This window comes from Pezoporus wallicus, unplaced genomic scaffold (genome assembly GCF_028554395.1).
Source record: "Pezoporus wallicus isolate ANWC-B61680 ecotype Strahan unplaced genomic scaffold, APGP_CSIRO_Pwel_v1 contig_8143, whole genome shotgun sequence".
NCBI lineage: Eukaryota > Metazoa > Chordata > Aves > Psittaciformes > Psittacidae > Pezoporus > Pezoporus wallicus.
Window position 1 is genome coordinate 759,665 of NW_026636259.1, and position 17,678 is coordinate 777,342.

General features: G+C 47.5%; 1 protein-coding gene across 3 annotated transcripts in view; it reads right to left on the reverse strand.

Annotated features, from left to right (window-relative positions):
• ACACA (acetyl-CoA carboxylase alpha) overlaps positions 1-17,678 on the reverse strand; it is a 112,882-nt gene that overhangs the window by 22,477 nt on the left and 72,727 nt on the right. For all 3 annotated transcript variants that reach the window (XM_057399510.1, XM_057399512.1, XM_057399511.1), the window contains 6 exons: positions 16,141-16,410; positions 15,716-15,813; positions 15,079-15,199; positions 14,548-14,658; positions 1,676-1,819; positions 873-999 (listed from right to left, as the gene is read on the reverse strand). In XM_057399510.1, coding sequence (XP_057255493.1) covers positions 873-999; positions 1,676-1,819; positions 14,548-14,658; positions 15,079-15,199; positions 15,716-15,813; positions 16,141-16,410 — 871 coding nt within the window. The remainder of the gene's footprint in view (positions 1-872; positions 1,000-1,675; positions 1,820-14,547; positions 14,659-15,078; positions 15,200-15,715; positions 15,814-16,140; positions 16,411-17,678) is intronic.

Here is a 17,678-nt window from a genome sequence, read left to right on the forward strand (position 1 = left end):
AAAACCAATTAAAAAGTGGAGATCCAAGCAAGCTAACCTCTGCTGACTTAAACAGGATGGAGAGTGTTTTATCAAGACCAAACTTGTAATTACTGTGTTCTACATTCCTTGCCTCTGTGGCCCCACTGTAAAATGTGACCATCCATTTCAAAATTATCTCTTTATCGCGAGCCCAAAGCTGATCGTTTCGATTCTGGCCTCGTGTCGGGCGTCAGTTTGAAGAATATCACGGCAATATCTCCTCTAATAAATGGCTTTAACTTTTCACCTAGGAGATATCTGCTTTAACTTATCACAGGGAATCATCTGCTTTCCTTAACGCTTCCACTAAATTAAAAACTGAAGTCACTGGGTTCGGAAGCCAGCGCTGGCTGCACTCAGACAGCTGGATGAATTACTGGAGAGGGGATGGAAAAATATTAGCCAAACCCAGAAAACTTAGTTTATCACACATCTCATTTTAGCCCCCCAAACTCATTAATAACTGCAGGAGGAACGGTCACCCACTTTGCAGCCTGCCCATACGCAGGCTGCACAACGCCAGAAGCACGCATGGGGGTTCAGTGGTATCCAGGGTTTCCAATCCAGTTATTGGGAAAGATCTGCAGGAATACTGTGATTGCTTCAGTGTGCAGTCTCTCTGAATATGGACTTTCCTCTGAACCATAAAAATATCTATAAGTAACTAATAATTGTAGGCGGCCTCAAGCACTCAGAATTGGTATGCTATTTTATATATTATATTCAAATTGTTTAGAACTGATCACTTGCTAAGCTCTGAAGTATATCTGGATTGCAGACACAAAGCCTGGACAAACAGTCCTGCAACAAGACACATTCCTGAGTACCCTGCCCACCAAAGAACTACATACTTGGATTCGGATTGGGGCGCCCAGCCAGCATCCAGCGAGGATCATAAGGAGTCTTGGTAGGAACAAACTCTATGGGTCTGTCTATAGGGTCCTTGACTTTGAGGATGGGAACAGGGCTGTAAACACTCTAAGGGAGAAAGAAAAGCATTGAAGGAAGTCATTCATCTGCATGGCTTTGCATCAAAAGGACACGAGCAGAGTTCTCTTTTTCCCCCAACACTGCACAACCCTTCACCTGATGGGATTCCAAAGGCTTGGCAAGAGCCTGGAGAAACTTCCAAGGTGCTCCATACTCTCTCCCAAACCTTTGGAATCATCTGGCACGCACTGCACTTCATGTGCTCTTGAACTTCAGGCATAGCCAGAATTAGTGAGGGGTTGCAATTTAATTCTGAAAGGTGCCCAGGCCACTGACTCATTCCATGCACTCTTTCCTGAAGGAAGGTGACCTGCCCATTCTTGCTGCCTCCCTGGCTGCAGAGCAGCTTGCACTTATACATCAACTGCTACAAATTACTGCCTCGGGGAACTTTTAGAGTCTTTCCAGTAGGAGACAATCCACTGCTTACAGAAAATCCTGCTGCCCAGAGTAGTGAGGGCAGCACAGCAGGGAAGTGATGTGGAGGTACCCAAGGCAGTGCCAGGCTGCTCCACATCCCAGCTCCTGCAGCACTTTAAGACAAAAACTGCTTTGTTGACTTCAGTACCAGAATGCTTACAGCCTCAGGCAGGAGCCTAAACCACTTTGCCAGGGACCATACAAGCACAGGAAAACCTTGCACTCCTGCAGGGCCAGGCATTACCTTTGGCATGTAGGAAAGCCACTGCAGAATAGTGTAGACTCCTTCAAAATCATCACACACAGTGCTGTGCGTCACTCCGTTGTTGTGCATGATCTGGATCCCGCCCAGCTGGTTGTTGGAGGTATAAACTTCCCGTCCAAGCACCTTTTGAAAGGAAGAGGAAAACCATCAGTGGATGGGATGTGACCAGGAGGTGTTGGCTAAGGAGATACATACAAACCCATCCCTGCAGCAAGTCATGATTACTTCGGCGCCAAAGGATGGAGCAAACAACTCACAACAGCTCTTCCCAAGCCCTTATGAACAGCGATCCCCAAGGGAGTAACACAAGTGGAGAAACTGAGGCAGGAGGCAGCAATGACGCTGATACATGACAAGGTCTCCTGGGTGCTGACCCAAGCTCACTAATTCCAACTTGCACTAAGACAACCGACAGGATGGACCCATTTAAACCTCTAACTGGGGAAAAAACACCGTGCACGAAGGCAGGTAGAGCAAAGACAAAGCCCTACCAGCTCCATAGAGAGACTGGAAAGAATAAGCTTCTCCTGGGCTTCTAATTCTCTTGCACAGCTCCATCTCTAATCTCAGTCCAGACACCGCAGCTCTTTTCTCATTCCCCTGCTGTCTCTTCCCATTTGCCCTCTCCCTGACTGATACACTGATCTCTCGGTCACTCGGCTTTCTGCTCCGCTGAGTCCATATTACTAATAACACCTCTGCCACGGCCAGTTTACCTCATGAAGGCAGGAGCACATCATTACAAAATAAACTCATAACTTTGACATTCTAGCAAATACATGCCGTTTGTTATTTTTACGGGTTGAGTCTTTCTAACAGGCAGAGGGCATTACCTACCTGCTTCATTTAGGTCTTTACAAAAGCCCTCAAACACACACAGCCAACCTGCTCTCCCCCACTAAACCATCAGCAGCTTGTTCTAGGAAGAAGGGCTACCCCGAGCTGGAGCCCAAGGGAGCCTGGTCCTTATGGAAGGGATGCTTGCTCCTGACTTCATCCTCATCCTACAGCAAGGGCTCAGGCCATGACTCATCTATCCATAGTAGAGGGGAACTCCTCATGTCTCAGTATTTGACCTTGTCTCAGGATGTGAGCTTTTAGGCTGAAAGTAAAGAAGGTGTCAAAGGGATATGAAAATAGAAAAGTTTGATCTGGTGCTAAAGCTCCACTGGACCACTTGGTTTTCCTCTGGTGCAAGCTCGGTTTATCACAGCTGGGGTCAGGGAGTCACTGAGCCCATCCAAAGCATTGCCTTGAGTTGCTGTAAGGCCCAATGCCGTCATTGCTAACTCCAAATTCATCTTCTTTTGGTGGTCTGGTGCTTCACAAAACTCAGCATCTTACAAGCACCAGATGATCCTCACAAAGCTCCTGATGTCAGATGTCAGCTGAGGTTTAAATCCAGAAGAAACGGAGGCACAGCAGTTATGCAGTAGCTCAAACACTTATAAATCAATGTCAGTGCTGTGGTTTTGCACAGAGACGTTCCTGGGTCTCCGTTCTGAGCTCAGAGACCTTCATCTTCCCCTAACAAAATCAGTGCCATGAAAAAGCATGGCAAAGAAGACAGCAGCATAGATTTAGGTTCCAGGAAAAGAAAAAGCACAGGCTTCCAGATGCCAGGCACAAGCCTGCTAAATGCTTTCCACAGAGGAAAATAAAAATAAAGAGGATTTAAGCTCCCCATCTATGAACTAATGCAAACGTATGTACATGCAAAATGGGCCTCTGCTGCTGCTTATCTAGAGACACTGTAGACAGCTCAGGTTTACCACTGCTGACAGGCAATGAAAACAGTCTAATATACCGCCTGCTCTCGCCCTTAAATCCCTTTTTGGAGATCAAGATAAATATGCAGTTCCTTTTCCCGAGTGCTCCAGACATTCCAGTGAAGTGGAGGAGCGGGGTGAGGGGCTCTGCAAATGCAATCCCTCTGCAGTCCTGAGCCAGCTTTGTATTTACCCATCAGGGTTTGGCAGCAGAGGCACCGAGTCCCTAGCTGCAGGTAAAAGTTGGAGCGATGAGCGCACGCTGCCTTTGTTCATATGAGGTGCATGTCCACACGTGTGTGCTCACTGCAGCAAGAGGGACACGTAATAAGGGCACATGCAAGCTCAGAATCTTGACGTAAGCACAGTCCAAATGCAAAGCAAGCTGTTCCACTCACTCCCCAGCACAGGAACTGTGAAGATACGGGGTTAAAGAGGCATCTTCCACGGATGCTGCCAGGCTGGGGGCTGGTCCTCAACCTGCTCCTGCCCATGTGCTCCCCAGCTTCTCAGGAACGATGGGAGATCCTGCCACGGCGCTCCACACATAGAGCTGCAGACTGCATTGAGTGCCAGAGGTGAAAAGGCACTGAAGGGCCAGCCAGCTTATAGACAACGATCGTTGGGCTTGAGAAAGAAATGAATGCGATAGCTCATCCATTCAGCTCTGCTAACCACCTCATCTCTGACCTCAGAGGACTACATTTTTAAAGGCTGACAAGTAATTCAATCTCCAATTAACAATCTTAAATGGTGCAATGCATATTGCTGTATAAATGTTTCAGCAAGAAAATATCCAAGGGTAAAAGAGAACACATCGGCTGGAGAAGTCCAAACCTGATACAGTTAAAGAGACTCAGATGTCCCTCAGTAAGACACACAGCAGAGGCACAAGTGGATTTAGAAATGATTCTATATTGCTAAATCAGTAATGCTAGAAAGAAACTCGTAGGAGAAAAGACTGCACAGGATTAAATCCTCTATCTGTTATGGCCAGCATGTACTGAAAGGGAAAACTTCAACCCTGAGAGGCTGGGGTGACCATGAAGGTCCACTGAGTCACACAAAGCAGGAGGTCAGAAGTGGAAGCAGCACTAGCCCAAGGCTTACAGAAGGCATCAGTTTAATGACCAAACATGTGCATGGAAGGTTAAGTTTGCAAAGCAGGTCCTTCCTAGCAGGAAGGTTACTGGCACTCCAGGGAAAACAGATGCAGCTGCAGCAGTCAGCTGCTGTAGAACTGAGATCAAGAATGGCTCAGCAAGAGGGGTGGGAAAGACCAGGTTCCAGGATTTTAAAGCTCAGATACACAACAAACACATACCTCCATCTTGGCACTACTGACCTCTGATTTTGTGCTTAATCTGATGGCCAAAACAGACAGAAAAGAGCAGCCAAACAGCAACACACCAGCTTCTGGCACCAGGAAATGGGCTTTACATTAGAATTGTTCCCACTCTATGAAAGCTCAGAAACCCCAGCACTGTGTTTCTGTCCACGCTGAGTGTGGCATGCTACCAAAGGAAGCTGCTCTGGGTTGGTGGCCCCACACAGAGACCCCAAACCTGGCCATTCTGAGGTCTCTAGTGAGGACCCCTCACTACCACAATAGGAAACCAAGTTTCTTCTGCCTTCAGAGGACCTTTTAGGAAGTACAAAGGAAAGCCAGGATTCTAGCAGCCTTTTCAGCCTTTACAAGACCATCTTCAACAGGTCTACAGGCATGTTGGATGCACATTAATCATCTCGAGCCCATGATGATCAGCTGCTTTCTCTGCTCCTTTGCAGAAGCTGGTTAGTTGAGACATTCCCTACGAAGCTGGCTCGGCTGCAAACTTGATTGGCTCCATCAAAGAGGAAAGATGTGAAAAGATGACAGCAGAGGGCTTGAATGGGAATCATTAGGTAACATAAGTGCTGTTATTATTCAGAGCATATCATGCGTTTATATCAAACAGAAGTGCCAGATTTTTATCCAAATAATTTCAATAATTGCAATTCCCATCCCACCATTCATATTACCTGCCAGAAACCCGAAGCAGAAAAGGCACATGCACGTACTCTAAAGAGCCTACTTTTCATAAACAGGCAGAAAGGATGGGAATGAAAACACAGTGTAGGAACTCCAAAGCCCACTGTCATTATGTGCAGTCAAGCCCCAACGTATCTCCCCGTTGTCATGCCCATCACTCAGCTCTTCCCCGCACACATATCATGTCATTAGAGGGCAAACCAGCAATGCTGGATGGGAGAACCAGGAAGAGCCCAGCTCCTGCAGCCCTGCCCCGAGTCCTCAGCCCATCCACAGCCCCCTCTCCCTGCCTGCAGCCTGCTCTTGCATTTCTAATCCAAACGTGTGCAGTTCCTGCACTTCTAATTTACGAGCGTTCAGTGGGGGACCCTTCTGACTTGGGAACATATTGGCTCGGTCTAATGCTTGGAGATTATTAAAGTCAGAGCTATACTCCACTATCAAGTCTACAGATCTTTTATTTAGAAGATATGGTGCTCTAAATGCACAAAGAGCTCCCTGTCACCTTCACATTAAAGCCCCTAGTGCCTGGTAAATGGAATTATATAGCTGTCATCTCCTTTCCCCAAAGTTTTAAGAGTACAATGGGCTCATTTTTTCACACTCCATCCCAGCTTCAGAACTAAGAGACCTACTTTGTATTGATTTAGAGTCTCAGAAATAAATAAACCTGCTTCACCAATGTGATTCACAAGAAATTCATGATACACTATTGCATGATATATTTCAAGCTGTGGCTCCAGCTCTTTTTTCCCTTTGGTGAGTGATGGGGGAGGTGGGAGGCAGGGGGAGGTGGGGGGAAGCTGACAGCCTCATGGTTATTGGAGATGGCTACTGACTGCAAATCCACAGGCAGGTCTTGCTGGTGGAGCCTTTTTCTTGCTCTAATTTGGTGAGATCAGGGGGGGAAAGAGAGGCAAAACAACTGCACTTCACCCCAAAGGCAGCAGGGGAAGACACATCCAGATGGACACCGTGGCTACAGCTGGGATTTCTCCTCTACCTTCTGCCTGAGGATGCCAAGGCACCTCAGCAGTACACAGGAGCAGGGCTCCAGGCTGATTGCAGAGGAGACATTCCCTCTGTTTGCTGGTGGCAACACAAAAGATTACTGGGAGGGAACAGCTCTTCCATCTTGCACGGACTGAAGAGGATTTCTGAAAGTGTCTGGCTTGTAACCATCACATTTTGCAACCCTGAGATGTGGTCAAACATCAGACAGGGTCAAGATGTTTGCTCCTCAATTGTGAGCTATTTCTTGTAAATCTTAGAAAGAAAAAATACCTTTGAAAAGTCAATTGGGAAAAACAAAGAAAAAAAACAAAAAAAAGAACTTTTTATCTGACCCCAAAAATTCCAAATGAGAAATTCATCAAACCTGGTGGTTTTTCCTGAAGAGTTCCAGTTTCACAGAGGTGGCATTTCCAAATGAAATACAGCTTGTCAAAGAATCCCTGCCTGGCTCTCCTTCCATGGTGCACAGAGACCGCCCGGTTTGCTCAAGGTCACTCCACCAGTCAGTGCTAAATCAAAAGGACTCAATACACTTTGCCAACTAAAATTACAGCCCCTGATTCTACACGGTGCAAACACCCATAAATCCCACCTGTCCCAGCCAGGGGGTCCCTCATCCACCCCCAGCCTGATAAACAACATCAATGACCGACTTCATTATATTGGTTTGGCCATTCCCTTCGTCACCTTCTGGACCCCAAAGGAATCCCAGACTGGTTTGGGCTGAAGGGACCTTAAAGCTCATCCAGCTCCAACCCCCTGCCACGGGCAGGGACACCTTCTACTGGAGCAGCTTGCTCCAAGCCCCTGTGTCCAACCTGCCCTTGAACACTGCCAGGGATGGGGCAGCCACAGCTCCTCTGGGCACCCTGTGCCCAGGGAAGGGCAGTACCTCCAGAATACCCTTCAGGACAGGTAATTTCTCCACAAGTCATTACAGAAAAGACCCCCAGGCAGGTCCCTGATAACCACAGAGGAAAAACTCCAAAAGAAGGGTGGCCAGGACCAGTTATTTTGGGCCTTCTTCTCTTCAGCTCCAGTGAACATCAGGAATCTGAGTTAATGCTCCAGTAAGAACACACCCTGCAGGCACGGGAACCCTCCAGGAACTGGGATACAGTCCTGGTTTGACGATACCCATATAGGGTTTAGAATCCACTGGAGTTTTCCTGGCAGGTTTAGACAGGCAGAATACAGGCCACTGCGCTAAATAACCTCCTCTTTAGCAGGAATAAACACACACACAGCACCAGCACCATTCCCATAGATAAAACCAATCAAGATCCATATTAAAAATGATAGAAGGAGGGAGGAAAAAAAGAAGTCAACAGAAATCTATTAGACTTTCTTCCCTAAGCAAACATAAAGGGACTGATAATGCGATGCCTGGAACGTAAATTGTCTCTAATGGGAACAATACACAAATATCAGCACTTAAAGAAAGGCAATTAAAAATAAAATGTAGAAACAGAGGGTAATGTTTGTTTGTTTGCACTCCTCCAAAGTCCAGGCATCCATCCTGCTCACATTTGTCTCTCTAGACCAAGCAAAGACCTCTGTGTGACCAGCACTGCCACCAACCAGCTCTCCCAGCAGCTAACGCCTCTCACTGGCATTAAAAGGAATCAGTTCTGCTCTCTTCCTATTGCCAACCATTGCTAAAACGGGACTGATCTACTACAGCTTCACTGTGACCTTGGTTCTCACACCAGACTGGCTTGGTTAGGGTGTGAGTGAAGGTGACCTACATGAGCGAGACCTCCACCAGCACCAAGGTCCTGCACTGGTCCCGAAAGAGCTGAAGAGACCAGCCTGCATCCCTGTTCTTATCGCATCACCTCCTGCATCCACCCCAGACCCAGCTGAGCAGCTCCTCCTGCTTCCCCCACTGCTGGAGCCGAGAGCAGGGTAACCTTGGTGAGATCCATGAGGAGTCGTGGATGCTGAACGCTGCTGAAGTGTCGATTTCTGTTTGACATTTCCTAGACCCTCTTTGATTAGCATTCTCAAACACCCGGCACCCATACCTATCTTCCTAATAGTCTTGCTGTGCCACTACAGAAAGATTCATATCATGCATTAATAATTATAATGCTCCTTTGAATGACAGGGATGGCACTTGCTGTTCTAACTCACATGATTGCTCTCACATGATTGCTTTGATCTAATCCCAAGACTGGAGTCATCTTGAGCAGATACTGAGCTATCCCTGCCTTGAATCTCAAAAGAAGAGCTTTCCCCAGTCTGCATTTTACAGTAAATCCCTCAAACAGCATCAGTCTCACAGGGCTTCTATTTATTCTTCCACATTGTGAAATTGAGGGGTAAATATTACTGTTCGCGAGACTGAAGACCCATCACTCAAACACGACAGACTGTGTAAGCTCCCTATTCCTCACACAAGCTCCTCCAGCGAGTCTCAGACCTGACCCAGCACCCTGAGCAGCTCTGCCTGGTCCTCCCAAGCCCTGACCCATGTTCTCACCCTGGTACTGATCCCAGAACAACCACTGAGCTCTGCAGCTTCCCTCAGCCACAGCCTGCAACCATCAGGTCAGTGCCAGGCTGCGTTAGCACTGGGACCAAATGACACCCCGCCAGCACCTGACACCCACGTGTCAGCAGGCAGAAGATGCTGAAGAGCCACCAATAGCACAGAGCCAGGTTGGTTGAAGTGCATCAATATAAACTTGTGTCATCAAGCAACCTACAGCAGGGGATAACCACTACCCAATGAGCTGGTTCAAGCTCTCTCACATGTACACTGCTCCTCTCTGCCTGCCATGTGGATGCTCCCACCATTCAGCTGCAGATCTACACCAATGAAACCATCAATCTCCTCAAAAGCAGCCACATCAACCTCAGCTCTGGCTTTGACAGCCAATACAATTCAGGACTGAATTAAAATACAAGGCTATTCTCTCCTGGCCTCCTGCAAAGGGGTTGTTGGGTTTTAAATGCAGATTGTCAAAACGATCCTCGCAGCAATTATGGTCTGTTGTATCAACAAGTCCTCAGGGACTCACCCACAGTCACTCGATTGACACATACACTCTGCTGCCCATCATGTTAACGTCCTCACCACCACAGTCGTGTCTGCATCAATGGAACTGCTACTCAAGAAGGGTCACTGGACAAAGGCTTGGAAGCTCTTTGGATATTTACGTGTTGCCTTAGCAAACAATCAAGGTTCCACTCGTCAGTTCACCTGAAAACACCCCCCTAAAAAGCTGTTCTTCAGAAGTGTTTTCTCCCCCCTAAACCCCACCAATTCTCAGTGCTAGAAACAGTGCATTACTAACCTGGTTGCTTAGTTCCTGAGCATTTTCAGCTCTGGAATAGGTTATACAAGCAGATACACAGTTTAAATTAAGATCATTTTGAAGGCAAAACCTTCCACAGAAAGAAATCCCAAGGATGGGGTTACCCAGCCTGCCAATGCAGGTTCTTCCCATCTGATGAGCTCAAAACACATCCCAAATACAAATGAACTAAGGATTCAAGGCCAAGCTGCTAGCGGGTAACTGCTGATCAAACGTGTCACACCACAACCAGGCAGCTGGCTGCACACTGGAAAATGAGACCCAGAGTCCTGGTTCTGAGCTATGCTTTGAACATCTCAGACTGTAGTGGTTTCTGACTCTTCACTGCCTCTTTCCCTATGTACTATAGGATATCACTGGGGGAAAATAAAGCTAAACAGGAGGAAAGGAAACAGAACACTGCTGGTTACATCCTTCCCTTCACCTCCAGAAGTGATGCGATGACCACTTCAGATGTCCTGTTGTGGGGGACAGTTCATCATCACTCAGAAAATAAACTGAGATACCAGGCTGACCATCTCTATAACAGACTGATGTGTACCAAGTTAGTAGAGGGTTCTGAAGACCTCTCTATAACACTGATGTGTATCAAGTTAGTAGAGGGTTCTGAAGACCTCTCTATAACACTGATGTGTATCAAGTTAGTAGAGGGCTCTGAAGATCTCTGCTAAACCTGGTTTCCCTTAGAGGAAGCCCATGTCTCTGTAGAGAAGATGTGACTGAGAGACACTATGTGTTTACATTAACAAAACACCCTTAAAGACAGGCTTCCTTTTCAACACAAAAGGCAAGGAGGAGCAAACTCATTACAAATAGGTCAGCCACAGACTTGAGAACATCCTTGTGAGGACTGGAAGCTCGAACCAGATGAGCAACGCATAAACAGGGAGCACTGGGCTCTTCTTCCCTCTATTAGAGAGAAAACCAGTGGAAATTAACCTGTTAGGGATGAAATCAGGGGGAAAGGGAGTTGAGGGAGGAAGTGGGGGGTGGCAAAAAGGGGGGAGGCAAAGTTAAAATATATATATATATATACATACACATAAAAACCTCTGCCTCAGCAAAAGTTTTCATTAAAATTTTAGACAAATGATCTCTGTGTCCTTCCCCCGCGCTGCCTGGGGCTCCATGCTATTTCTATGCAAATAACAACCTCGTGCTTTAGATCTTATTATTTCCACCGGAGCTGCGGCGACATGACCCGAGACGTGTGCGAGGTAGACAGCGCTAGAGAGAGAGAGAGAGAGAGAGAAAGAGAGGGAGGGCGAGTGCCAGGAGAGGGAGAGGGAGGGAGATGGAGTGGCTGCTCGCTGGAGTGTGAAAAAATATTGTCAGGAGTGAGCAGCAGAGAACAAAAAGCAGAATTGCCGGGATAACGTGTTTATTTCAGCCCCTCTCCCCATGTGAACCGGCAGCTCTTAAAATTCATTGGGCATCAGGCGATCATGCACAATCCATCTGCTTTCACTTTATCATTTGCATTTCATGCCTCCTGGCTTTTGATGTGCTGATACTTTGATGCAGTCAGGAGACGCGCATTATCATTATTTCCATTTCCAGGGGGGGTCAGCGGGCTCGGCACAGGCGCGCGCACACGCTCCCGGCACAGGAATGAAATGTCATTTCCACCTCTCCACCCCCTGCTGAAATGCACTGGGGGAAGACAAAAGGGGGACGGAGGCAACGCAGCCCCGGTGCCCCGCATGCAGAGCGCTGTCCCCCCACCACGGAGCATCGCCACCTTTGGCCCAGGTCTTCCCCCCCAGTGCCTGTTGGTGTGGGCTAGGAACAAAGACAGCTTCATCAGGAGCAGAGGGAAGCCTCACGCGGCTCCTGTGCTGCTTCTTGTCACCCCTGACAGGCAATGGGGCTGAGAGAGTGCTTAAACCTGCCTGGTATCAGGTGTCTCGCAGTGATGTGCCTCTCTGCTTACAAAGCAGTGACACGGACACAGCCAGCACGCGATTAACCAACCTCCAGAACCAAACATTAGCTCCAGCTAAAAATGCTATTGACCTTGAGCTCATCATCTAAGTTATAGGTTACAGTCTGGTTTTGGCAGCTGGACCTTTCCCTCTACACCTAAACCCTCAGGCTGGTTTTACATAATGATAATGAACAAGACCAGCAACAGATCTGCTGGCACAGAACGCTTGTCACAGCCCCCCTCTGCTCCCCTTTAAATGAGAAAGAATCCTGTATTTCAATAAAGGAAATTCAAACCAAAACTCAAACCACCCCCGAAGCCCCCTCACTGCTCCCTGAAAGGCCAGCTGTCCCCATTCCTGCACTGCATGCTCTCTTCCTCCAGACAGAAGACATTCTGAAGATGGGTCTGTAGACACAAGACCACGAGTAAGCTTTGCACAGCATCCTCCAGAAGACAGCAGTTAGAAGTCAGCAATGGAAAAACCTGTCCCAGATCTCAGGGACCTAACTGGGAAAAGCTCAAGGAACATTTCCATACAACTGGGTCAGGATACCTCCAGTTCCAACTGTCAGGCAAGGCAGCAGTTTGCGTTTACTTCTGTTTCAGCCATGATCTTTCCTCCAGACCCTGTCAGCAGGACTGGAACCTCTGATTCCCGTGCAGTAAAGCACGGCTCTTCTCACCATCTGCTCTAAGGGAACAAGAAGCAGCGGAGCTCACCCACTCCACAGAGGAAAACTACAATGGGTTTCCACCACGAGACCCTTCTGGAGTCTTATTCATGTGAATAAACAAGAACTCCTCATACATCACGCCCCAAGAGCCTCTGCATTCCTTACAAAGGAAGACTTTGCTTAGCTGGCCCTGGCTGACATTGGGCCAGGCACTTTCTAGCCAAAAGACAGTTCAAACTGTCCATCTAAATTCAAAGGACAGGAGTTTAACAGTTTACATGGAAGAACAGGGAAGCAGAGGGTAAGCCTGAAGTAGATCCTGCATTAGCATTCACCATTTGCTTCACACTCTCCTTAAGATCCCCCCTGGACTAAGCTTGGTCACTTCAGGTTAGCACTGGACATCACTCTTCTGGGACACAATTATAGCTGCATCCATTCAAAAAGCTCTGACTACTACTGGATTCCCAGTCTCCCACTATTCAAGGACAGGTAAACTTATTGGGTCTGGGCTTTGCTGTCTCACTGGGAAAGCTGGATAGGATGGAACAGATTCTTCCTTTGCCTGACCTTCAGCCAGGCAGAGGTTCAATGCTTACATAAAAACACATGCACAGGGAGGAAAACTCTTGGAATGGGCTAAGTCAGTCCCAGAAAGCATCTCCTCCTGCCTGCACCAGCTGACATAAGCCTTAATTTAGGGTGAATCCTTAATTTTTAAGTGTCTAAAAGGTAGTGAGATTAATCTAATCCTATGGAAACATTCACTCCATGGGCAGAGAGAGCAGTTAGACCTGGGAAGAAGAGAGGAGGAGAGAAGGACTGAACAGCCTGCCCCTGCCATCTGGGAAACTCTGCAGGGCCCCGATCCCTCCTAAATGACAGCTGGAACCAGGCAACTTACTCCACTTGAGCAAGCACTAAACTGACTCAATTTCTTTTTAAAGGATGGATCTTCAAATGCCTCTTTTCCTTCCATTGATGCAGGTGTGTGACGTGTGTAAGAGATCTAACTGAGGGTACCGCATCCTGGAGTTGATAGGATCAATGCTTCATTTTCTGCAGAGCCCCCTTTATTCAGGGAAATAATTCAACAAGAGACTATTTTCCTTTTATCTCCCATTGTCAGGCAGGCACTCCTTGAAGCACAGCTTGCGATGAAGCACAACCACCCCAGGTGCTGGAGAGGGCCTGAGAACAAAGCTGCACAATGGGAAGGGCACTCGCGCCGCACAATCCCAACTCCCATGTAAACAAAGCCCTCAGTGAGAGGGATGAGAACGGAGCCGTGCCTGCCTCAGACAAGGAGCTGGAGGCTGTAGTATTAATAGGCTTGGGGCAGCAAAGGGAGAAAAAGCACCTCTGGCGAAGAGGGGAGACGAAGAGCCACTTTAGGAGTGAAAGCAGTAAGTTTCCTTACAGCCTGAGGCATTCCTCCTGCTCCCACAGCCGAGATGTCCACAGCATTCCTGAGCCCTGGGAAATCTCCATCCACACACCCCTCATCAGGCTTCACTGCTCCCCACGCCACAAGGCTGTGGATGGCTGAAAGCTCGTGGAGATTCGGGCCCATGAATTTTGAAACACAAGCTTCCAGACACTGGAAACAGCCCCGTTTCCTCTATCACAGTACGCAGTGGGTGGAAGAAGATGCTGCCCAGCTGTGGGCTTCCCCACTGCTGTCATTTAGTCACTGCACACAACCTACGTGACTTGGTTTCAGCTGGGGTTAAACCACAACGCTGTGTTAGAAGCTGCTCCTCCTTCTTCCCCTTCACCTGGCTCATGCTCAAGCCCTTTACTCTGCAGTTGTGCGGAGGTGCCCTGCCAATCTCCAGCCAGGATGCCTGGAACAGTGCCTCTGGCTGTCGGTATGATGCTCTTGTCAAGAAAGGACTGCTTCCTGACCAGAGAGCAAAGAAAAGACACTGCAAAGGCAAGTTCCACAGCTGCTGCCCTGTGTTGATCAAAAGGAGCCCCAGAAGGAGGAAAGCAAAAGGGACTGAGCACAGTGACACAGAGTGGTGGCAGCTCCCCGGGTCTCCAGCAGAACCCACAAAACCAGCTCAATTCACATAGCTCTGAAGACTGAAACACATAAAGACTCACTTTGTTGAGGGCTCCACAGCCAGTCAGGATTATGTGAGAGTTCTCCACCTGGATAGTCCTCTGACCCAGCCGGACAAGGTAAGCTCCAATTCCAATTGCCCGACATGTAACCTTAAGGAAATAAAGCAATGACATTGATTTCTGTCTTACCACACAGGCAAACCCCTCTGATTCAAACACTTAGATAACACTAGACATGTTTGTATTACAAGGCTGTGAAATCTGTTCTCACTGCAAAACTCCAGATTCTATTTTTAGGTAAAACACGGTATCTTTACTTTAAAAAAAGAGACTTAGCAACTTAAGAGACTGAGCAAATATGAAGCCAAATAACAGTTTTCTACAAGCGTTCTAAATTTAGTCTGGAAGGGCCCCAGCTCCACAGTGGTGCCAGTGGCATTGCTCAAAGCCTACGGGAGCCAATTCATAACACCCAGAAGTCTGATCCCAGATGTCCCTTCTGGATATCACAGCAGGGTTTTTAGCTGAAGCAGACAATAGTCTGAAGAACAGAAAGCAGTGGGGGATTACCAAGTTGATGGTGATAACACTCTCGTAGGCTAAAGATGATTCTCCAGCAATCATACCAGATCCTCTGAGGTTCTCTGTTCCAAGTCCGTCTTCCTTTCCGATAATATCTGTTATCTTATACCTGAGGGAGACACATACAGCCTTTGAGTCACAAGGTCCAATGATTCGCTGAATCAGTTTGCTACCCAGAAAATGGAAAGTGACTAAATAACATTAAGGCTCTAAAGAATAATGTGCATAAAAACCAGCCAGGACCAGTACATGGGCTCATTCTGCATGAAATAGGCCTGCATGGGAGTAGCCAAAGAAGCACAGCAAAGAGAAAATGCCAAGGGAGAGGAATGCCCATGGAAAAGTCATTCTGTCATTCCAACAGGCCGTGAGGAACAGGCTGATTATAGGAAAAAGGGCCAGAAAGGAAGAGAATGCAGCTCAAAGGAAAAAGAAACAGAACAAGAGATTATAATGAGGGTCTTACCTTTCCTTTACATCTTTCATGCCTTCCTTCCCCAGCACAATCCCCTCTTACCTAGCACCCTCAGACTGGCTTCTGTCTTTTCCACTATGCCCTTACTAAGCAAGGTATTTAAGCATGTACTGAACAGAAAGGTTTTCATCCTGACTCATCTGTGCTTACCTGGACTCTCCATTGTCCTCCACATGTTCACAGTGAACTGAGTTCAGGGCACTCACTTTCTTATAGTCTTGAGGAGTCAGGTACAAGTACTTGTATCCCTGCAGGGAAAAACAGTTCATTCATTTAATTCCCACCTGGACTCCCTTCCAAATTCCCAATAACCCCTTCCAAAAAGAACATTCTGAGGGAGCAGGATTTAATCCCAGACAGCAGCAAGAAAATCTGCTCTTAACATCAGAGCTCCAGCTGAGGGATGCTTTCAGCATTTAGCACCAGCTCATTCCATATGCCAAGACTGCTGCCTGAGAGATCCAATAGCAAGGAAAACTCTGGATCTAACAGTCTGGCAAACATCTACCCTCACCTCTATTAAAAGAGGCAGTATAAATGTAAGATGCTGCAGAGCTTTGCCTGTGCCTCCTTACCTTGTATGGGTCATTGGGGTCTTCCCAGGCTACTTGGAACATGTGCCGAATCTCCTCAGCCAAACCAATCCTGGCTCCACTGTTGGCAGCCACATAGATACGGGGGATGCCATGTGTCCGAGCAAGCTCTGAGGCCCTCAGGAACAGCACATCCTCTTGAGGCCCGAAAGAGCCGATGCGGTACGTAATGTCATTGCCAATGACAATGATATCACGGCCTTCGGGATACTCCGGGGTCTTCAGAGTCATCTTCCAGGCCACCATCCCAACCTGCAATCAAAGAGCAGAGAACAACAACTAAGTGTAGATCTTCAAGATGGGAAAGAGGGGAATTATGCATTTTACTCTGTGTTGCACTTGGTGTATTTTCTTTGGGAGCTCCGACAAGACCAGCTCTGATATGTGCTGCCAGTGTGGAACACAGCTGGGGAGTCTTAATGCTTCTCAGACTTCCTGCAGCACATCCTCCATTGCTCTTCCCACCCCAGACACCAACACTGGCTCCCTCTTTCCCCATTCAGGGATCTGTCATGGATCCAAAACACATCCTGCAGACAGCCCTCGCAGGGTTCTGCATTTATTCCATGTGCCAGAGCTCCCAGGGTGAGGATGGATGTGCTGCAGTACAGACTCCTGACCACCTGCTTGGGCTACCTAGGTATCACCCCAGAACCTCATCACCCTGTTTCTCTGTCACCCTTCCCTCATTTTAATCATCCTATTATTCATAACTACCTCCATTAATATTTTTCTGTCCTTCCTTTCATTTCTTTGGCTCTTCCCTTTTTGCTTCCCAAACATTGCAGCTATTTCTTTCCAAACCTGCCTGGATAAGTAATGCTTTTTGCTGCATATTTCTCTTTTTAAAATCACCAGATGATCTCTTCTGACCCATCTTATGGAGATCAGCAACATCTGTACCCTGCATCTCCCATCTCTCAGCTGCCACGTATCGCTGCACTGGGACTTGGCCATCCTGGAATGCCATTAACAGATGGAAATAGCAGCGTCCCTTGAAAGCCACATGCATCACCCAGTCTCCGCTTGCCCAAGGATCATAAGCTCTGAGTACACATTCCTCAAGCCGATTGCACATCCTCTGCTATCAGGAGGGTTGAAACTCTCATTGTGGAGACTCTGAATTCTGAACATGATGAACTAAAGCGGGAGGGGGAGAGGGGAGAAGCAGCAGATAGATATGTGCCATTTAATCCAAATCAAAACGGCACAATACACAGTTGAGATCCAATCAACATCTGCAATAAGATATGCCATAATAGGCTCATTAAAAAAAATAAAATGGGAGAGGAATTAATCAAAGGGTCATTGGAAGTAAAGCAGGCAGCAATCCAAAGCCATTACAACTGGCTACTGGCAGCTCCTTCCCCTTGCACCTCCCATTCCGAGAGCTGAGATTGCAAGTTAACAGAATGAGGGTGTTTGAGTTCACCTTCCCCTCAGTTCCATCCACTGCTATTTTGACTGATGTGTCATAAGGGATGAATGTGGTTGCCTCTGAGTATTTGCAGATTTACAGT